The following is an 18,774-nucleotide window of genomic DNA, read 5'->3' on the forward strand; positions in this document are numbered from 1 at the left end:
ATAGGATATCAAACCACATATCGCAAGTACTCTCTAAGTCCAAGAAATTTTTAAAAGCATCTAACTCAAAGGTTCTAAGATAGTTAGACATCTAATTCCTAGAGGCACACAAAGACATGTAGGAAACCTACTATGTGAGTGGGAAAGTGTCATCGCATGAATCATGCTTGGAGATGCTTGAGCAATCCCATAGGACTCTCGGGTCCCTAGTGATCCCACTACGGCCACTAGTATCCTCTTGTACTAATAAGGCATACTACACAAAGCATTCTTTTTATTCCCATCCTAGTCTATACTAGCACTCGAGGCATGGGTAGAACATACAAAGACTCTTATTAGGTTCATTTTACTCTCATTTAGTGTAATGTTTTCACTTATTAAAACAACTTACAATAGGTTACCCCCATGACCACTTAGGGTCCCCGGCCCCCATTGCAAGCCAATTCTCAACACTATAAGTAGATAACCTACCCTAGCTCATAAAAACACAAATCAAGAATCATATAAATATCACCTCAATCCTATACAAGTGACTGGAAAGCATCAAAAGATAATCATAATAATCACAACAACCCTCTAAGAGCAACTGAAAGACATCAAATAATAAATCACAATATCCATCGATTCTCAACAAGAAACCAGAAAGTATCCCAATAATACTGATCAATGACTCAAAATGATAAGTCAAACATGTCACAACATGACATTATCAAGATCAAAGAAAACACTTTAGTCTCATCAAGGTGACTGGAAAGTAACCCAAGTATAATTGATTAAGGACTTAAAAATGGTCAAGTCAGATATTTCATAGCATAAATCTCAATATCCCATAAAGACACCAAAAATAGTAATGTAATGATCCCATCTTTTAGCAGTTGACCAAGTGTGTGTGCGTTAGCCTTGTTCTACATGGTCCCGAGGGCTAACGAAGGGTTTAATGGGATCCTGGAGTGTTTTGGCCTAGTCATTTCCAGTTTGGGCCAAAACGAAGTTGATTTACTCAGTTTCAGACATACTTACTATTTTTAGTAAGTCGACAGGACACAGTACAGGTCAATTTTGGTGATTGGAATTCGATACTCCTTGGTGAGAGCTTTCCGATGAGCTATCACTCGCATTATTCAGAGTCCGATTGCTAATACATTTTAATGCCTGAAGTTTTATTAAAGTAACGTCTAGTTAACTGTAAAATATTAAAGTGTTACTTTAATATTTATTTTATGGTAGTGTGTACCTAAGGGAGACATAAGGGGTATTTTAATATATGTTTTATATAGTACACATCTTTTATCCCACATTGCCCATATGAGTTGAGCGGACCCTTGGAAATAGAATAAAAGGAAGCATTTGTGGCTTCATTAGGAAGGTTGAATATGAGAAGAAATTGGTATGTGAGTTGCAGCTCAGTTCTTGGCATTTGAGGACGTCTATCCTCTCTTGTAACATTCTAGACGTCATTCCCTTGGGGTTTGGCCTTTGGAATTCTTTGTTTTTGGCTTCATTATCAGGCAGTTTAGTTGCATTTCTGGCTACAGGCAGATTTGGTATTTTGCTCATATCTTCTTCACTACTTGTCCGACGCTTATGCCGCTTTGAGGGAATGGTATTACGAAGGTAGTGGACTGATTGAAGGACAAAGTATTGTAGCAGCAAGTTCATAAGCATGGGCTAGAGTATTATGACAATATTGCTGAAGTAATTAGTGAGTTGATAAATCTGCCATGTATTTGGTTTTTATGAATTCTGAAAATAACATTTTATTAGCAGCAGTTCATTTCCACTTTGCATATTATTGTAGTTCCTTTCTTGTTTATGTTGTATGATACCAATTCCATGCATGAAACACAACAAACAAATAAACGTTTGATTTTCGGAGTTATAAGGGGTTTTAAGAAGTTGAATGCAAACTGTTTGACATAATTCCTTTCAGCAATTTGGTTTAGTTTTTTTGGGACATCCAGGGGTGCCCATTACAGTGGTATCAGAGCTATAAGTCCTGCCATCCTGTGGAGGTCTTATAGGGAATTTGGAATAGCCGGATAGAGGGAAAAAGTGTTTGACGAAATGTCAAAACACTAAAATCAGAAATAAATAAAAAACACAGGCTAAGCATTTATGTTTGAGCATGCGACAGGGGTCTTATAATTTTCGCGATACCAGAGCAAGACAAAATAGGATTTCAGACTTGCAAAGAAAACTGTCTAGTACATCCGTGCAGGGGGACATTAAATCCAACCATACAGACACAGAGGAGATATTCTGTGATCAGGACAATAATATGGGTGATCGAGATGACAGGAATACAGGATTAGGCGGAGGCAGAAATGCTGGTCCAGATCAGGGGGAGGTACTGTTCAGACAGTTATTGGGTACATTAGAGAAGGGGCAACGTATGCAACAGGAGCAGAATAGGCAAATGGATATGATGTTGCAGCTTATGGCTAGACAAATGGGCATCAACATTGATGATTTGTATGCTGCTCCAGAGCAGAAGGTAGTTGATTCCTCAGGTGGGATCGAGACACGTATAGAGCCAGCCAGTTATGATGTTGGTGATGTGGGTATTTCAACAGAGTCTATAGAGACATGCGTGCAAAGTCAGGAGACCACATATGAAGCCTTGTCAGGGGATGATGATGTAGCAATAGTGGAATTAGGAGAATGCAAGGGAACTGTCATATCAACAACCACTTCTATGTCAGTTGAACCATCCAATGAGGAGTTTGGTAATAAGCATTCGATTGTAGATGTGTGCTCTGATGATAGTACACTTGTTATTGCTAATGAGGTGAGCAATATAGTGACAGAGTCATATTATACTATCGATCAACAAAGTGTTAATGTTCACTCTTGGGATAATATTATGTTCAACATGGATGCAACATTGTCTTATGACAATATGATGTTTGAGGCTGATGTTGATCATTCACCTGAGTGGAGTTGGGCTCAGTTTTCACTATCTACAAAGATTCAGTTTTGTGTTGCAGCAGTTGGGAGGAAGAGGTTTCATAGATCTTCTATGGAGCCACCTTCTAGTGACATCCAGACTTATACTTCATCAGCACAAGTTTTGGGAGCTAACTTGCAGGACATGTGGTTGGTCCTAATGATGTTCATTTGTAATTTGTTTAATGTCTATATGGATATCACACATTACTTCAATTGGGATCCAGGTGGAGGTTGGAGTTCATTATGTTACTTAATTGCTTGAGGACAAGCAATTTCAAGGAGGGCGGATTTGTAATGATCCCATCTTTTAGCAGTTGACCAAGTGTGTGTGCGTTAGCCTTGTTCTACATGGTCCCGAGGGCTAACGAAGGGTTTAATGGGATCCTGGAGTGTTTTGGCCTAGTCATTTCCAGTTTGGGCCAAAACGAAGTTGATTTACTCAGTTTCAGACATACTTACTATTTTTAGTAAGTCGGCAGGACACAGTACAGGTCAATTTTGGTGATTGAAATTCGATACTCCTCGGTGAGAGCTTTCCGATGAGCTATCACTCGCATTATTCAGAGTCTGATTGCTAATACATTTTAATGCCTGAAGTTTTATTAAAGTAACGTCTAGTTAATTGTAAAATATTAAAGTGTTACTTTAATATTTATTTTATGGTAGTGTGTACCTAAGGGAGACATAAGGGGTATTTTAATATATGTTTTATATAGTACACATCTTTTATCCCACATTGCCCATATGAGTTGAGCGGACCCTTGGAAATAGAATAAAAGGAAGCATTTGTGGCTTCATTAGGAAGGTTGAATATGAGAAGAAATTGGTATGTGAGTTGCAGCTCAGTTCTTGGCATTTGAGGACATCTATCCTCTCTTGTAACATTCTAGACGTCATTCCCTTGGGGTTTGGCCTTTGGAATTCTTTGTTTTTGGCTTCATTATCAGGCAGTTTAGTTGCATTTCCGGCTACAGGCAGATTTGGTATTTTGCTCATATCTTCTTCACTACTTGTCCGACGCTTATGCCGCTTTGAGGGAATGGTATTACGAAGGTAGTGGACTGATTGAAGGACAAAGTATTGTAGCAGCAAGTTCGTAAGCATGGGCTGGAGTATTATGACAATATTGCTGAAGTAATTAGTGAGTTGATAAATCTGCCATGTATTTGGTTTTTATGAATTCTGAAAATAACATTTTATTAGCAACAGTTCATTTCCACTTTGCATATTATTGTAGTTCCTTTCTTGTTTATGTTGTATGATACCAATTCCATGCATGAAACACAACAAACAAATAAATGTTTGATTTCCGGAGTTATAAGGGGTTTTAAGAAGTTGAATGCAAACTGTTTGACATAATTCCTTTCAGCAATTTGGTTTAGTTTTTTTGGGACATCCAGGGGTGCCCATTACAAGTAATCAGCGATATAAACACACTCAACATAAAGCATACCATCACATACCATGGTTAAGTAAAAATATTCAAGATTGAGATCAACATCAGCATGAAATCACAAACACATAGCTCCCAAGCCTCTAGTAACAACCTAAGATTGGTCAATGCTAGGTCAACCCCAAAACCCGAAAGCATAGACAATACATAGAAAACATAATAGTCTCACAGTTTGGTTTGATTCGAAAACACATAGTTTGAGTTAAACAATAAGGTTTTCAGTTTTCAGTGTCTGTGTTCAAGCAAATAGTCTCATAGTTCAATTTGATTGATAATATATTGTTGAGTTAATGTGAGGTTTCCATTTCCAGTTGAACGTATGTTTTAAATAGATAGAACCCATAGTTTACCCTTACAAATTATCTCGTTCTTATATCCAAATGAAACACACAATTACCCCTAAATGATTTCAAGTCAAAGTCCTAAAACAATCCAAGGGTAATAATTAAATTATTAATAATACTTATTGATCTTTAAATATAATAATCTATGTTTTCATTAAAATTAGTATTATAATAATTTAATAAATTTTAAACTTAATTAAACAACTTCCCTTATTAATTAATCTTAATTAAATCAAATTTTAATTTAATTAATTAATAATTAATAAAAAACTATATTACATTTATTAATAACTTATTTAATTATAAAATTATTAATAAATACTAATATAAATTCAATATAATTTAAAATTTAATATAATTAATATTTAATAAAATTATAATTTAAAAATAAAATTTATAAAAATGCATCCTTATATATATGTGCAGACTGCTGTTAGCAGCCCACGGGCTGTCAAAGGTAGTCGCGGACTACATATGCAGCTGCGGTTTGCCCTTGGCAGGCCCACAGTCTATTATAGTAGTCGCAACGGCTTAAATAAATGGGAGGTTGGGGGGGTAATGACCCCACCCCATTAATATATATATATATTTTTAAAATATATATATATATATATATATATATTATGATTATTTTTTAATAAAAATAAATATAAATATATTTTATGAATTTTATTCTATATAAAAATTTAATACAATCCAATCCTCTCTTCACTTAAATTATAAAAAAAAAATTCTAACAAATTGCCATTTTAACCTGATAGGAGAAATACAGACAACCAATCAAATTTTCAATCTAGAATTTTCATTTTCAAATTCAAACCCTTCCCAAATTAAATTTTAATTTCCTTTCATCTACGGAATGAGGGTTTCTCATTGATTTATTTATTATTATTATTTTCTAATCTCCACGTATGCAAAAGCTATTGGCAAGCATTTAATAATTTACAATATTGAAATGTTTAAGGGTTCATCACAAAGAATTTGAATTTACAATCCACAAGCACAAAGAAGATAGGAAAGGAAAATTGCGTAATTAATCAGTGATAAAAAACACAAGACCCTACTTGAACCTAATGCTAATACGCAACCACTCGAAGATTGTGAGAGAATTTGCTTCTATCCAAAAACTTCTCTCTGAAACTTTTCCCAAAGATTCCCTTCCAAAATTTGCTTCCAAAATTCCCCCCCATCAAAATGAACCTTCCCATTATGATAAAGAGTTCTCTCCTTAAATCCGGGCACTAATTGTGCGTTCCCTTGAGAGAACTTTGTGCTCACCTAACTTCATCTCCAAATTAACTTTTATTAATCTTTTCTTTATCTCTTCCCATGCACATTAATTGCATTATTAAATAACTTTATTTAATTTTTACTTGACTACACTTTTAATTAATTTATTAAATTTACTCTCATGCACGTATCATGCGATCATGAAATATTTAATAAATTAATTTCTTATATTTTAATCTCATGCATATATTATGCAAACTTAATACTTCTTATTAAACTAATATCTTTTCACTTTTAATTTATTTTTGAAACCTAATTGATAAAATATTTATTAACTTAAATAATAATATTATTTACCATTTATCTAAAAATGAACTCTAAATATATTATTATTAAATTAAATAAATATTATCACATTCTAAATTTAAACTTATAACTTTTTATCTTAAAATTTAATTCTCTTTATTTAATTAATTTCTTAATTAATTAAATATAATTAAATATTAAAATATAATAATAATTTTCCATTGAATTAAATCATTAATTTAGTCTTTTAATTATACTTAATTAATTGAAAATTCACCAAAGACTCATAAAATAAAATATGAAAATCCATCATAGCAAAACACATACAAAATCAAACTAAAGGGTTAGAATCACAAATTAACGTCATTCGACGCATTCAAAGGGTACTCAACTTAGATACTTGTCCTAATTTTCAATTAGGACAAATGGCTTTAAGGTTTAGGATTTGGACTCAAGAATTTATCTCCCCTCTCTTACCATTAAGATAATTCGATAGGGTACGCTCATCCTAGCAATTCAGGGAAGTCGATACCCGATACCTACAACCTACATAAAATCCACGCATGTACAAACACAATATTCTAAGCTAAACAGGCAATGGCAGGAAGTGGTGCATCCTGAAGATCTTGACTAGCAGGTGACTATGACTCCCTTAACCACATCAGAAACACCATACATAAAGAAAACAAACATGCACACCATACACATGTAGTATGGGGTAAGTATCCATAAGAAAACACATGATAATAAACCATCTAACTAATCATCATCAATAATTGAAAGCACTATAATAATCATCATGCATACATGAAATATAGAGTACCAAGTAATCTCATCATATAATAAACTGAATGTAAAACAATATCTGATAATCTTAAAATAATGCCACTAATCATAAGCATAAAAATAGCCTAAAAGAGTTCGGCAATGATAACAGAAATGCGAACTAGGGGCAGGCACTACAATTCCAATCTAATATATATTATGTGGGTGAATACAGGGAAGAAGAGGTTTCATAGATCTTCTACTGAGTTGTCTTCTAGTGACATTCTGTCTTCTACATCATCAGCACTAGTTTTGGGTGCTAGGCTTCAGGACATGTGGTTGTTCCTGATGATGCTAGTTTGCAGTTGGTTTAACGTCCACATGGATTTCACATACTACTTAATTTGGATCCAGGTGGAGGTTGGAGTTCATTGTGTTGCTAGATTGCTTGAGGACAAGCAATTTCAAGGGGGGCAGACTGTAATGTCACCACTTTAGTAGTTGTCTAGTTGTGTGACTGTTAGCCTTTTATTTATTTTATTTTATTTATCCCACATTGCTTGTGAAAAGTGGTCAACCCTATGAAGTAGGTATATAAGGAGAGCTTGTGGCTATTGTTAGGAAAAGGTTGGTTATGTGAAGAAAATAGATATGTGAGTTATAGATCTGTTTTGGATATTAGAGGATTTCTATCCTCTCTTGTGACATTCTAGACGTCATTCCCTTGGGGTTTGGCCTTTGGAATTGATTTCTATCAACTTCATTAATAGGCAGCTTGGGCACATTTCCAGCTATAGGTAGATTGGGTGTAATTAGTGAGTTGAAGAGTTTGCTATGTATTTAATTTTATGATGTTATAGTAATTAGTAAGTTTTCTATGTATTTAATTTTATTAGTTTGAAAACTTATATTATTTCAGTAGTAGTTCAATCTCCAATTTGCATAAATTATTTCTTGTTCATGTTATGTGGTTTCAAAATCTATGCAAAATCATTAAAATCTTTATTAGTAGTTGGTTCAGTTTTTGGGCATTTCCTAGGTGCCCATTACATACCCCGAGGAGTGAACATGTAGGACCTTTCTTTTCCAGAAGTGGGTGATCCTTATCACCCATGTATGGAACGATATAGAGTAAAATTGAATGGTAATTAGTACACTTTTTAAAGTTCAAATCTTGTAATCAAACATAATCAAATTTCTCATAAACTAGTGCATGTCATGATGTATGAAAAGATGAGGCCTCTGAAACTAAAAGTACTTATTTTGAGGGAATGTAAGTCACTACAAAGTATTCTTGACACTCTCTGTCATTAACCATTGCAAAATTTGGATTTGCACAATTACCATTCATTGATCTTCCTTCCTAACACCATTGGAAACTGGACCAACTTGGTCTCTCTCTGGAATTGGAAGGATGTTATGTTTCTTTGTTGCCTCGAGATTTTGGGAATCTTATAAATCGGCAAGAGTTGAACCTCTCATGATGTTGACATCTCTCTAAGCTTTGAGCCAGCTTTGGGAATTTGGGTCGGCTAGAAAAAATTAGAAATTTGCCACAATTCTAAGCTCATTGAGCTACCCAATGGCTTTGGTGGCCTCAAAAATTTGGCTCTTCTTGACATGGAGGGATGATACATTTCTTCTGTAACTCAAAATTTTGGGGGATTCTAAATCGTAAGGAGTTAGATCTCTCATGTTACCAACATCTTTTAGAACTTGCAGCTAGCTTTGGCAAATTGATAGGACTAGAAAGATTAGAAATTTTCCACAATTATAAGATTACAGAGAGACTTAGTAGATTTGGTGGCAAAAAAACTTTAACTTATTTGGATATAAGCTATTGCAGACTGCCTGATAATGGAATACCTGCAGGGATATGTCATCACCGGTAGTGTTACACCTAGAAGGTAATGAAATTCACCATCTCCATGGTGCCTTTGAAAATCTAAGCCCATGTCCCTATGTAGATTCTTATGAAAAAAAAATTATTTAAATTTGAGCAGTTAGAGTTCTCTCATGAAACTTTTATATTAATAGGAAATGATAGTTTTGAATCTTTTCCTATTATAGTGGAGTGACAACTTATAAAAACATCAAGATAAGTTTTGGAAAAAGGAGGGGCTAAAAATAACCACCAACTTCTTATTAGAAGAATGATAGGTCTCTTCACCATTTGTTTTTTCACTTCTTTTTATGTTCCTAGATTTTCTCTTCCAAATTTAATTTGTAACTAACATTTATTTGAAATCTTCAGTTTAAAAAGTGCTAAAAAATAAGCACAATTTTTTCTTTGATAGGGTCACCACTCCACAAATTATTGCTAAAAGTATAAAGAAGAATTGCTAGCCAAAATAAGCTTAGCAACTACATGGGGACCTACCCGAATGTAACTTGAGGAGCTACATTTGGATAACTCTAGTGAGCTTTTTGCACTCTCAAGGCTCCCATCATTACTGAAAATGATAATTTCTCACAATTATATGAGTTTGTACACATTCTCCTACCTTCTTGGATTGTCACATCTGATGACATAAGACATCAGTAATTCTTTCCATGTCGCCCATTTTCATGGCATACAATCTTTACAACAATTAAGCTCACTCGATCTGGTGCACTGCAATAATATCTCTTGTAAAACACTCATTAGCTCCTTACCTTGTTTTACAACACTTGAGCCCATTTATTTTGGCAGGCCTGACATCTCATCAGCTCAGTTGCAAAGATTACATGATTCCTTCTGGTAGACCTTGAAAATTTGCATGTTCAATTTTTAAAAGTTCCAACTTCTCCTTAAAATATGCCTTGAGAAATATTGTTTTCACTATTTTGGGTGAGGAGATTGAAGGTACTTGCGATATAGAGAAAGGTTGCTATTTCGAGTGACACCAAAGAAAAGCCTTGCAAAATAGCGAATCATTGTTATTTCAAACAATTGAAAGTTGATAGCCCGTGAAGTAGCAGTTTTTGCAAGATCACACATACTAGTATAAGGTGGCCACAAAATGGTGAGTCTTGCTATTTTGGAGATATACTTAAGACAAGAACCTAAAGTAACGACTTTCCTTATTTTGGAGAGGGAAGGTAAAATGTACATCAAAGTTGCCAAAGGTAATTAAATAAAACATTTGAAAGGATTAAAAGGGTTATTTTATACATCTAAGTATGAGTCATCAATGATGGAATGTAGGTAAAATGACAAATGAGCAAAGTAGAGAAGTAGCCACTTGTTCAAAATTTCTGAAGTCATAAATGAAAAAATTAAAGGCAACAAGTTATTTAAGAAGCCACTCACATTGAAATACCATTCTAAATTGCAGAAGATTTGAAGAGTGAAGTGAAGGTGATGTGAAGTCACATTGTCAAGCCTCAAGAAATTAGTAAGCTCAATCCTTTGCCTAAATTTTATTTCTTGCTGGAATGTCAATTAAAAGGGAAGTTACTGCTAAGAAGGACATGATTACTAGGAAAGATAAGAATGAGAACATAGAAAAGACCATACAAAAAAATAAATCTTAAAGTTATTTCTCAATTCCTCAGCTATTGGTACTATGTCTATATCCTCTAATGAATTTAGTGGATGTAAGGATGCCAAGATTTTTTTAGAGAATAATACTATTATTTTAACTCTAATTAATATTTAATTTTCATTATTTAAAAAAACTTCTAAATTTTATAATAATATCAAATTAGATAATTATAATTTCGCCAAGTTTAGCTTTAGCAATTTGTTAATTGCTATTAACGCCAAGCTTAGACTTTTAATTTTAAATCCTTTATTGAATTAATTCTCAATTAATTAAATATACCATGATAATATTTTCCTTCCTAAAATTTCATATTAATTAATTTTCTTGATTATCTAATTACACTTGAAGTCACAAAGTAAACCATAGACTCAAAAGAAACTTGACAAACATGCAAAGCATAAAAATTAAACTCAAGGCTTAAATTCTCGAATTCATGTCATCTTGATGAATTTGAAAATGTAGAGTAAACAAATACTTGTCATTTACCACAGGACAAAATAGGATCGAGGTTGGGATTCAGACTTGAAAACTATTTCTCCTCTTTTACCATTGAGATACTGTGATAGGTCATGCTCATCTTGGCAATTTAGGGAAGTCTATGCTCGATAACTATAACCTCCATAAAAGCTGAGCATGTGCATGTTCATATATATATATATATGATCTATCAACTAATCAAGTAACCAAGTACCACTAGTCAAATAACAAACATGAAAATACACCTGAAAGTGTTTGGCAATATAATTGAAAGTAAAATGTGGTAGGCACTACATGTTGTGTTTAATAGATGCCTCAAAATTGAATTTGATTGATATTCTAATATTTATTTTTGAAAACTTAATTTGTCATTATAGTTTGGCTTCCAGCCAATCAACATGAACTTAATCTATACCAAAAAGTGAGTTTTCAAAAATCCAAATTGTCATTATAATGGCTTTTAGCCAACATTAACTTAATCCACACCCTAATATTGTTAATGAGCATTCTAACTACTCTACTTTAAGAGTATACAAACTTTGATTCTATAATATCCAAAAGAATGTTTTTTGAATTTTGCATAGATTATGTGGTGATTAATACTCCTTAGCATATCATCTAACATTATATCATTCTTTGGCGATTTTTTTTTTTTTCATGTATGCCATTTCATATTTTGAGAACCTTTACAAAACACATTTTTTAGTTCTTCAAACTTTCTAGAAACCTCATGTTATGTTTAATCTAAACAAATCCAAACAATGTTCTATATAGATTAACCTTATATTTGGACAAGAATTGCTTAGATTCTTTGATCTTATTTCACTTATTTGATCTCTCTTATCTTTTAATAGAGTTTGAGTATGCTTTTCACTTCTCTTCATAAAAAATGTTATGATATATATTTTTGTCAATATCTCCTCAATGATACTAACAAATGTTGAAGAGAAAAAAAGTAATATAAAAATTTGTTATAATATGACCAAAGTCACTTACCAACACCTTGTGTTCCTTGTGTAACCATGAGATCATTTAAATCACCTTGTGTTCCTTATGCAAACAACCATGAGATCATTTACATGGGCTTGGACAATCTTTTGTTTTAGTTTCAACGTACCTATCATTTCATTTGAACAAGATTACTTGAACAAGATTACGCATATTTAATCAAGAAATCTCTAAAAAAATCCTTTAATAAGAAAGCATGAGTCTTAAATGTCTTTATAAAGAATCAAGGATTGAATAGCTATTTTCCTAAAGTTGTGTATAACATGTTCTTGAACTTATTGTCTGCAATATAATGATATTGAATTGGTCCTGGTAAACTTCTAAGATCTATCCCAGATCGTCTAACACATCAAGAATCTAAAATCATTAAAAAAAAAAACAATTGTCCCATTATCCCTCCCATAAAAGATAAAAAGCTTGCAGGACCACTCATACGCAAATGTTCAGAACCAAATGAATCCACGGTGAAGATAATCAAATTTATTTGTAGGGACCCATCAAATTAGAGAACGTCCCTGTTGGGAGTGGATAATAATGGAGTATAAACAAAAGAATCCATCTTTACCGCCGCCCAAGAGACAATGACACCAACAAAGTATGAAGAATTGCATCCACTCACTCTCTGTGATACATCACACTAATCTTCCCCTAGTAATTCTTGTCGAGCAAAACAACTACGACAATGCAATGCTGAAGTTGAAAAGGAATATACCATGGTAGAAACTGTCGTTATCTACGGATTCTCTAAGCAAAAGTTGCAGAAAACAATGAATCGTATAGATTCCGATCATCAAAAGAGGGTAGGCAATGTAATACAAGCTCAAACTTTCCTTTGAGAAAATTTTGGGGTTTCATCATTTGAAAAATTGCAGGCATAAATGTTGTGCAAGCTTAATTTCCTGTGAGAAAATTTTGGGTTTTCATCAATTGATGGCACAAATGTAATACAAGCTCAGATTCATTTGAGAAAAAATTGGGCTTTCGTCATTTGAAAATTTGCAGCCACAAATGTCTTTCTCTAGGCTTTGTTCTTCAGCTGAGCCATCAGTCGACAAAACGTTCGATGTTTTCTTGAGTTTTCGCGGCCCTGACACCCGCGAACGTTTTGCGAAACCACTGTATGCTGCTCTTGATCGAGAACGAATTTGGGCATTCTTAGACCAAAAAAGTTTAGAAAAGGGCGACCATATCTCTACTGGTTTGAGTGGAGCGATCACAGAAAGTAGAATCTGCATTCCTATTTTCTCCAAAAAGTTTGCCGAGTCGAAATGGTGCTTGAGGGAAGTGTTGATTATGGTTCGATCTGGGGTTAAAATATGTCCTGTGTTTTATGACGTTTCCCCTGTAGATCTTCACTGTCAGGATGAAAGTATATATGCAGAGGACCTCAACAGGCATGAAAACGAGCCAATCCTTGAATTCAAAGGTGCATTACATGCTGTTTCTAACATACCCGGTTGGTGTTATAGTGATTTTTCCGGGTAATCCTCTGCCTTAGTGTTTTTTTCCGCTCTTTTCCTTTTATAGTTGCCATTTTTGTCATTAATAATAGCTCACAGCCTCGCACTTTTTCAGTGACAACGATTTGATTCAAGATATTGTGGTCGGAATTGGGAAAATCTTACATCACAACAGTCCCCTGAAGGTTTTGGATGTTCCAGTCTGTTTTGGTTTGGAGAGATCTGTGGATCACGTGAAGGGATTGCTGAAGGCAGCAGCTGATAATCGGCAGAAGATTGTGAAATTGGGCATACATGGCATGAGTGGGATAGGTAAAACTACCCTGGCAAAAGTTATTTGCAAAGAACTCTCGTCAGGGTTTGAAAAATTTGCCTTTGTTCTGAGTGTGGGAGAAAGATGTAAAGAGGCCGATGGGCTTGTAAATGTGCAAACCCAGATGCTCAAAGACGTCTCACGTTTCAAAGGTGAAGTGGGTTATGTTGATCAAGGAAAGGGTTTATTACAAGAATGTCTCAGGCATAAGAGAGTTCTCCTCCTCCTCGATGATATTCAAACTCCTGAACAGCTTGATGCTCTTGGAGGAAATTTCAGTCAGTTTGGGGCAGGCAGCCATCTCATCATTACAACACAGAATGAACAAATTCTGAAAGTGGGTAAAGTTGATAAAGTGTACAAGCTAAGCGGTCTTCATCGCCAACACGCATTGCGGCTGTTTAAGTTCCATGCATTTCCCAATTCATACTGTTCGGATCAAGAACTAGCAACACTATGCAATGATATTGTTGCTGCCTGTGAAGGCCTTCCACTCGCCCTTCAAATCTTTGGGAAACTTTTGTATGGTAAAGAGGATAGAAATGTATGGAAGGAAATGGTGGGTAAGTTAAGGAGTGAGAAAAAAATGCAAAAGAAGCTTAGAGTCCCCTACGATGCCCTTGATCGCCATGAAAAGGAAATGTTCCAAGATATTGCTTGTTTTATGACATGGGTGAAAAATGAAATGGCTATGAACTTTTGGGCAGAGGTTTTTCCTAGTCCTCGTGCATGTCTTAAAAGTCTCTTGCAAAAGTCCTTGGTAGAATTGGGACCTAATAGCGAATTGCTGATGCATCAATGCCTCCGAGATTTGGGAAGAAGTATAGCAGATGAAATGAATACCATGCCCCGTAAACGCACAAGACTGTTCAATGAGGACGATGTGGGCTATGTTCTAGGCCGACCCTTGGTATGAAATTCTATGTGAACCCTTATCGTGTTTTTAAGCTTCATGTGTCATAGATTTCAATTGCGTAAGATTAGTTTTGTGTGGATATTTGCAGATCAAAACAAAGTAAAAAGAAAAAAAATGATTGGTTTCTTGTCTCTCTCTTCTTTTAAACTTGCGTTGGTCTAAACTTATCTTGATTTGTGCCCTGCTATCATCAACTTTTCTCAACTACTTTCTATGAGTGATATTAGTGATATTGTTAGGAGGATTTAACTATGTAGTTTTTGAGTCAAACTCATTGACCTATGTTTCATGATTAGTGATTGAACACAAATCCATTTATCATGAGAATAAATGAAACACTTAGCACTCGTTAGATCTAGCTGATGCTTACAGAGGTGAAGCAGCCGGACTTTCCAGGAGGTCACCCATCCCAGTGCTACTCCAGCTTGAGTGTGCTTGCTTAAAGAGTTTCTTCTATAGTTAAACCCACTTTACTTTCTATTATTCTGCTGATAGATCACCATACAATCTGAAATAACTAATTTGATACAATTTAAAGTCAGATTTTAGCTATGATAGGTCGAGACTGCTATACAATTTAAATTCTAGTTTTAGCTATGATAATTCCAGATTGTTATACAATTTAAATTCAAGTTTTAGCTTATGATAATCCCAGATTGCAGTTTGGTTTCTTTCATGTTTCTAAATGCTTCATAGGGCTATTTTATATTGGAATAATAGTAGCCAGGATAGGCAACTGAGAATATTTGTGTGTTCCACATGAACCAAAGGAAAAGACCAAGCATGTGCGTTATCTCTCTTACGAGCCCAGGCAGCCGATGACATTGAATGCAGAAATTTTCAAGTCAATGTACAACTTGCGGCTGCTTTGGCTTACAAATGTTGCCATAGAAGGACACTTTCCTGAGGAATCTTCCTTGGAGGACTTGAAATGGCTAAGATTGACAAGATATTCATCAAAACGGTTACCTCAAGGAATGAACTTGCACAACCTTGTTATTCTGGAAGTGACCAATAGCCAGATCACTCATCTGTGGGATGAAACAGGTGAAAATCCAACAGTAAGTTCTACACATTTTTCTCTTTTAAGTTCTGTAATCGAACAGATAATTGGAATTTTGGTATTAAATTTCTTTTAACTTGTGGATGCCATTAAATTTGAACAGCTGAGCTCTGTGATACTGAAAGTGCTTATTCTGAGGGGATGCGGGTCCCTGCAGAGTCTTCCTGGTACACTATGCCATTCACCGTTGCAAAAGTTAGATTTGCACAACTGCCATTCACTGGTCAGCCTACCTGACGCCATTAAAAACTGGACCAGCTTAGTTTCTCTGGACATGGAAGGATGTTCAGTTTCTTCTCTGCCACAGGATTTTGGGCATCTTATAAATCTTCGGGAGCTCAATCTCTCATGCTGTCGAAATCTTTCTAAACTTCCCCCTAACTTAGGGAATTTGGGTCAGCTAGCAAAACTAGAAATTCGTCAAAATTCTAAGCTTACTGAACTACCTGAAAGCATTGGTGGCCTCAAAACTTTAGCTTTTCTCGACATGGAGGGATGTTCTGTTTCTTCTCTGCCACAGGATTTTGGACAAATCGTAAATCTTCAGGAGCTCAATCTCTCATGCTGTCGAAATCTTTCTAAACTTCCCCCCAACTTTGGGAATTTGGGTCGGCTAGCAAAACTAGAAATTCGCCACAACTCTAAGCTTACTGAACTACCTGAAAGCATTGGTGGCCTCAAAACTTTAGCTTTTCTCGACATGGAGGGATGTTCTGTTTCTTCTCTGCCTCAAGATTTTGGGGAGCTTCTAAATCTGGAGGAGCTGAATCTCTCATACTGCCAACAGCTCTCTGAACTTCCGGCTAGTTTTGGCAAACTGACTCAGCTAGGAAGACTAGAAATTCACCACAATTCTAAGCTTGCAAAGCTACCCGACAGTTTTGGTGGCCTGAAAATTTTGACTTATCTGGATGTCAGCCATTGCCGACTGTCTGACAGTGGAATAGCTGCAGGAATATCCGAATTGTCTTCGCTTGTTGTGTTACATCTACAAGGTAATGGAATCCGCCATCTCCCTGGCGGCTTTGAAAATCTAATGCAACTCGAGGAGCTCCATCTGGACGGCTGCAGTGAGCTTTCCGTCCTGTCGGGGCTGCCGTCATCACTGATCATGCTATTTGCTCGCAATTGTACGAGTTTGCACACGTTCTCCTGCCTTCCAGGACTGCCACGTCTGATGACATTAGACCTCAGTAATTCCTGCCACGTCACCCACTTTCATGGCCTCCAATCGTTACAGCAGTTGAGTTCAGTCAATCTGGTGGGCTGCAAAAGTATCTCATGTGAAACCCTCGTTAGCTCCTTGTCTGGTCTCACAGCCCTGGAGTCCATTTATTTTGGAGGGCCCGGAGTCTCATCAGCTCAGTTGCAAAGATTGTATGATTCCTTCAAGGTAAGATTTCCTAGCAAACTATTAGGTTATTTTGGATATAGACATTTTAAGTTGTGATTTGGTAATTAGATTTTATTGGAGTAAATAGTAAATTAGTTTAATTTCAGTTTAGTCAAAATTTGAGTGTTGTTTAAACCTAGTTTTCATTTTAGATTTAGTTTAAATTTCATATTTTGAACTTTTGATTTAGTTAAATAGTTCAATTGACAGGTGGTTTCTATTCAGAAACCTAGTGTATTGTTAGACAATTCATTTAGACAAGATAAAATGTACCATTGACAATCATATGTATGTCTAAAATTAAGAACTAACATAACTTACATGTGGGCATTTCTAATATTTCAGGTTTGCTCCTTCGACAAAAGTTGTCTTATGGATAACCCAGACCCCACTGCAAATTGGTTATTTGGGGAGGCAATTGGAAAGAATGGCTATGAAAACAAGTGTATAGATTATTGTGCAGATGAGAGCAAAGAATATTGTGCAGGATATATTGCGTGTCTACTGTCCTCGGGCCAAATGCATGAGGATTGTAGGGCAAACCTACCTATTTACAGGTTGAGCTACACGATTCAAAGGGATGAGAGCTCACGTCAATGTCCAGTGAAGCATCAAATCTCAAGTATTGATGGTGGAGATTTTCTAGAAGTGCGTCTAGTCCGAACAAATAGCAGTTTAGACTTTCCTTGGTTGAAAAGGGGCAATAAACTGAGGGTGAATGCCATGTCTGATTGTGAGAATTGGAAGGCCTCTTACAAATTTTTAATGTATAAAACTTGTCATGCAACTGCTAATTCTGAAGAAGATAAGCTACCCAAAACAATAACTTTTATGATGTAAAACCACATGGCATCAATAGGACTCCATTGGAAAAAGTACATATTAATAATTATATTATGTGCCATACAAATGTCCCCCCAACCTCGCCTCCCCCAAGGTTAAGTGGTTGTACATATTTTTAAACCTTTTTTTATGATGTATATACAAACTATAAATAAGCTTATGTTTTTCTTGGATTTGATCTCATAATGATTGGATATTGAAACCTTTTAAAAGGCAAGTTGTTGTTGAAACAAAGTGGATGATTGTATTATTAGCTTTTTGAAAGTAACTATCACCTTTGTAAAATTTGTTATTGTGAGTGCATTTATCCCAATGTAATTTTAGTAAAGATGTATTGCTTCATGTAATATTACTCACTAGTATAGATATCTTAAATAAATCTATATGAAAAAATGTTAATGGATATCCATTACAATATGATTAAATTTTAATTTGCTACATCTAAAAATATTTATAAATATTTTTAATCTCTATTTATTTTTTTCACTCAATTAAATCATTATTTTAATTCCTAAAAAATGATTATTTATGCCTCCAAAGTTTATAATTTTAGCAAATATTTGATGTAGTGCTTATTAAATTATTTTTAAAAATATACTCTATTTATAACAAATATTAAGATTTTGACATATAGATGGTTTTCAAATTTAACCTAAAAGGTAAATGTTAACTTTCACACACTCATGTCATCCCACTCCACCCTTTCTACCATTGTAGAATGCCTATC

The 18,774-nt window shown here is 34.8% G+C and overlaps 1 protein-coding gene across 2 annotated transcripts; it reads left to right on the forward strand.

Annotated features, from left to right (window-relative positions):
* The first annotated feature begins 12,848 nt into the window (after positions 1-12,848).
* On the forward strand, positions 12,849-18,220 carry LOC149566810 (TMV resistance protein N-like). Of its 2 annotated transcripts, none has more exons than XM_089820136.1 (5): positions 12,849-13,540; positions 13,635-14,742; positions 15,519-15,809; positions 15,915-17,204; positions 17,550-18,220. In XM_089820136.1, exons 1-5 carry the CDS (start codon positions 13,068-13,070, stop codon positions 18,042-18,044), a joined length of 3,657 nt encoding a protein of 1,218 aa, XP_089676262.1. In that variant the 5' UTR covers positions 12,849-13,067; the 3' UTR covers positions 18,045-18,220. The 2 variants fall into 2 exon arrangements, with proteins under 2 accessions (XP_089676262.1, XP_089676263.1); XM_089820137.1 differs by having other exon boundaries at positions 15,969-17,204.
* The last annotated feature ends 554 nt before the right edge of the window (positions 18,221-18,774 follow it).

Source organism: Cupressus sempervirens, chromosome 3 (assembly GCF_028749045.1).
Source record: "Cupressus sempervirens isolate cs-2001-9-10 chromosome 3, ASM2874904v1, whole genome shotgun sequence".
NCBI classification, from domain to species: domain Eukaryota; kingdom Viridiplantae; phylum Streptophyta; class Pinopsida; order Cupressales; family Cupressaceae; genus Cupressus; species Cupressus sempervirens.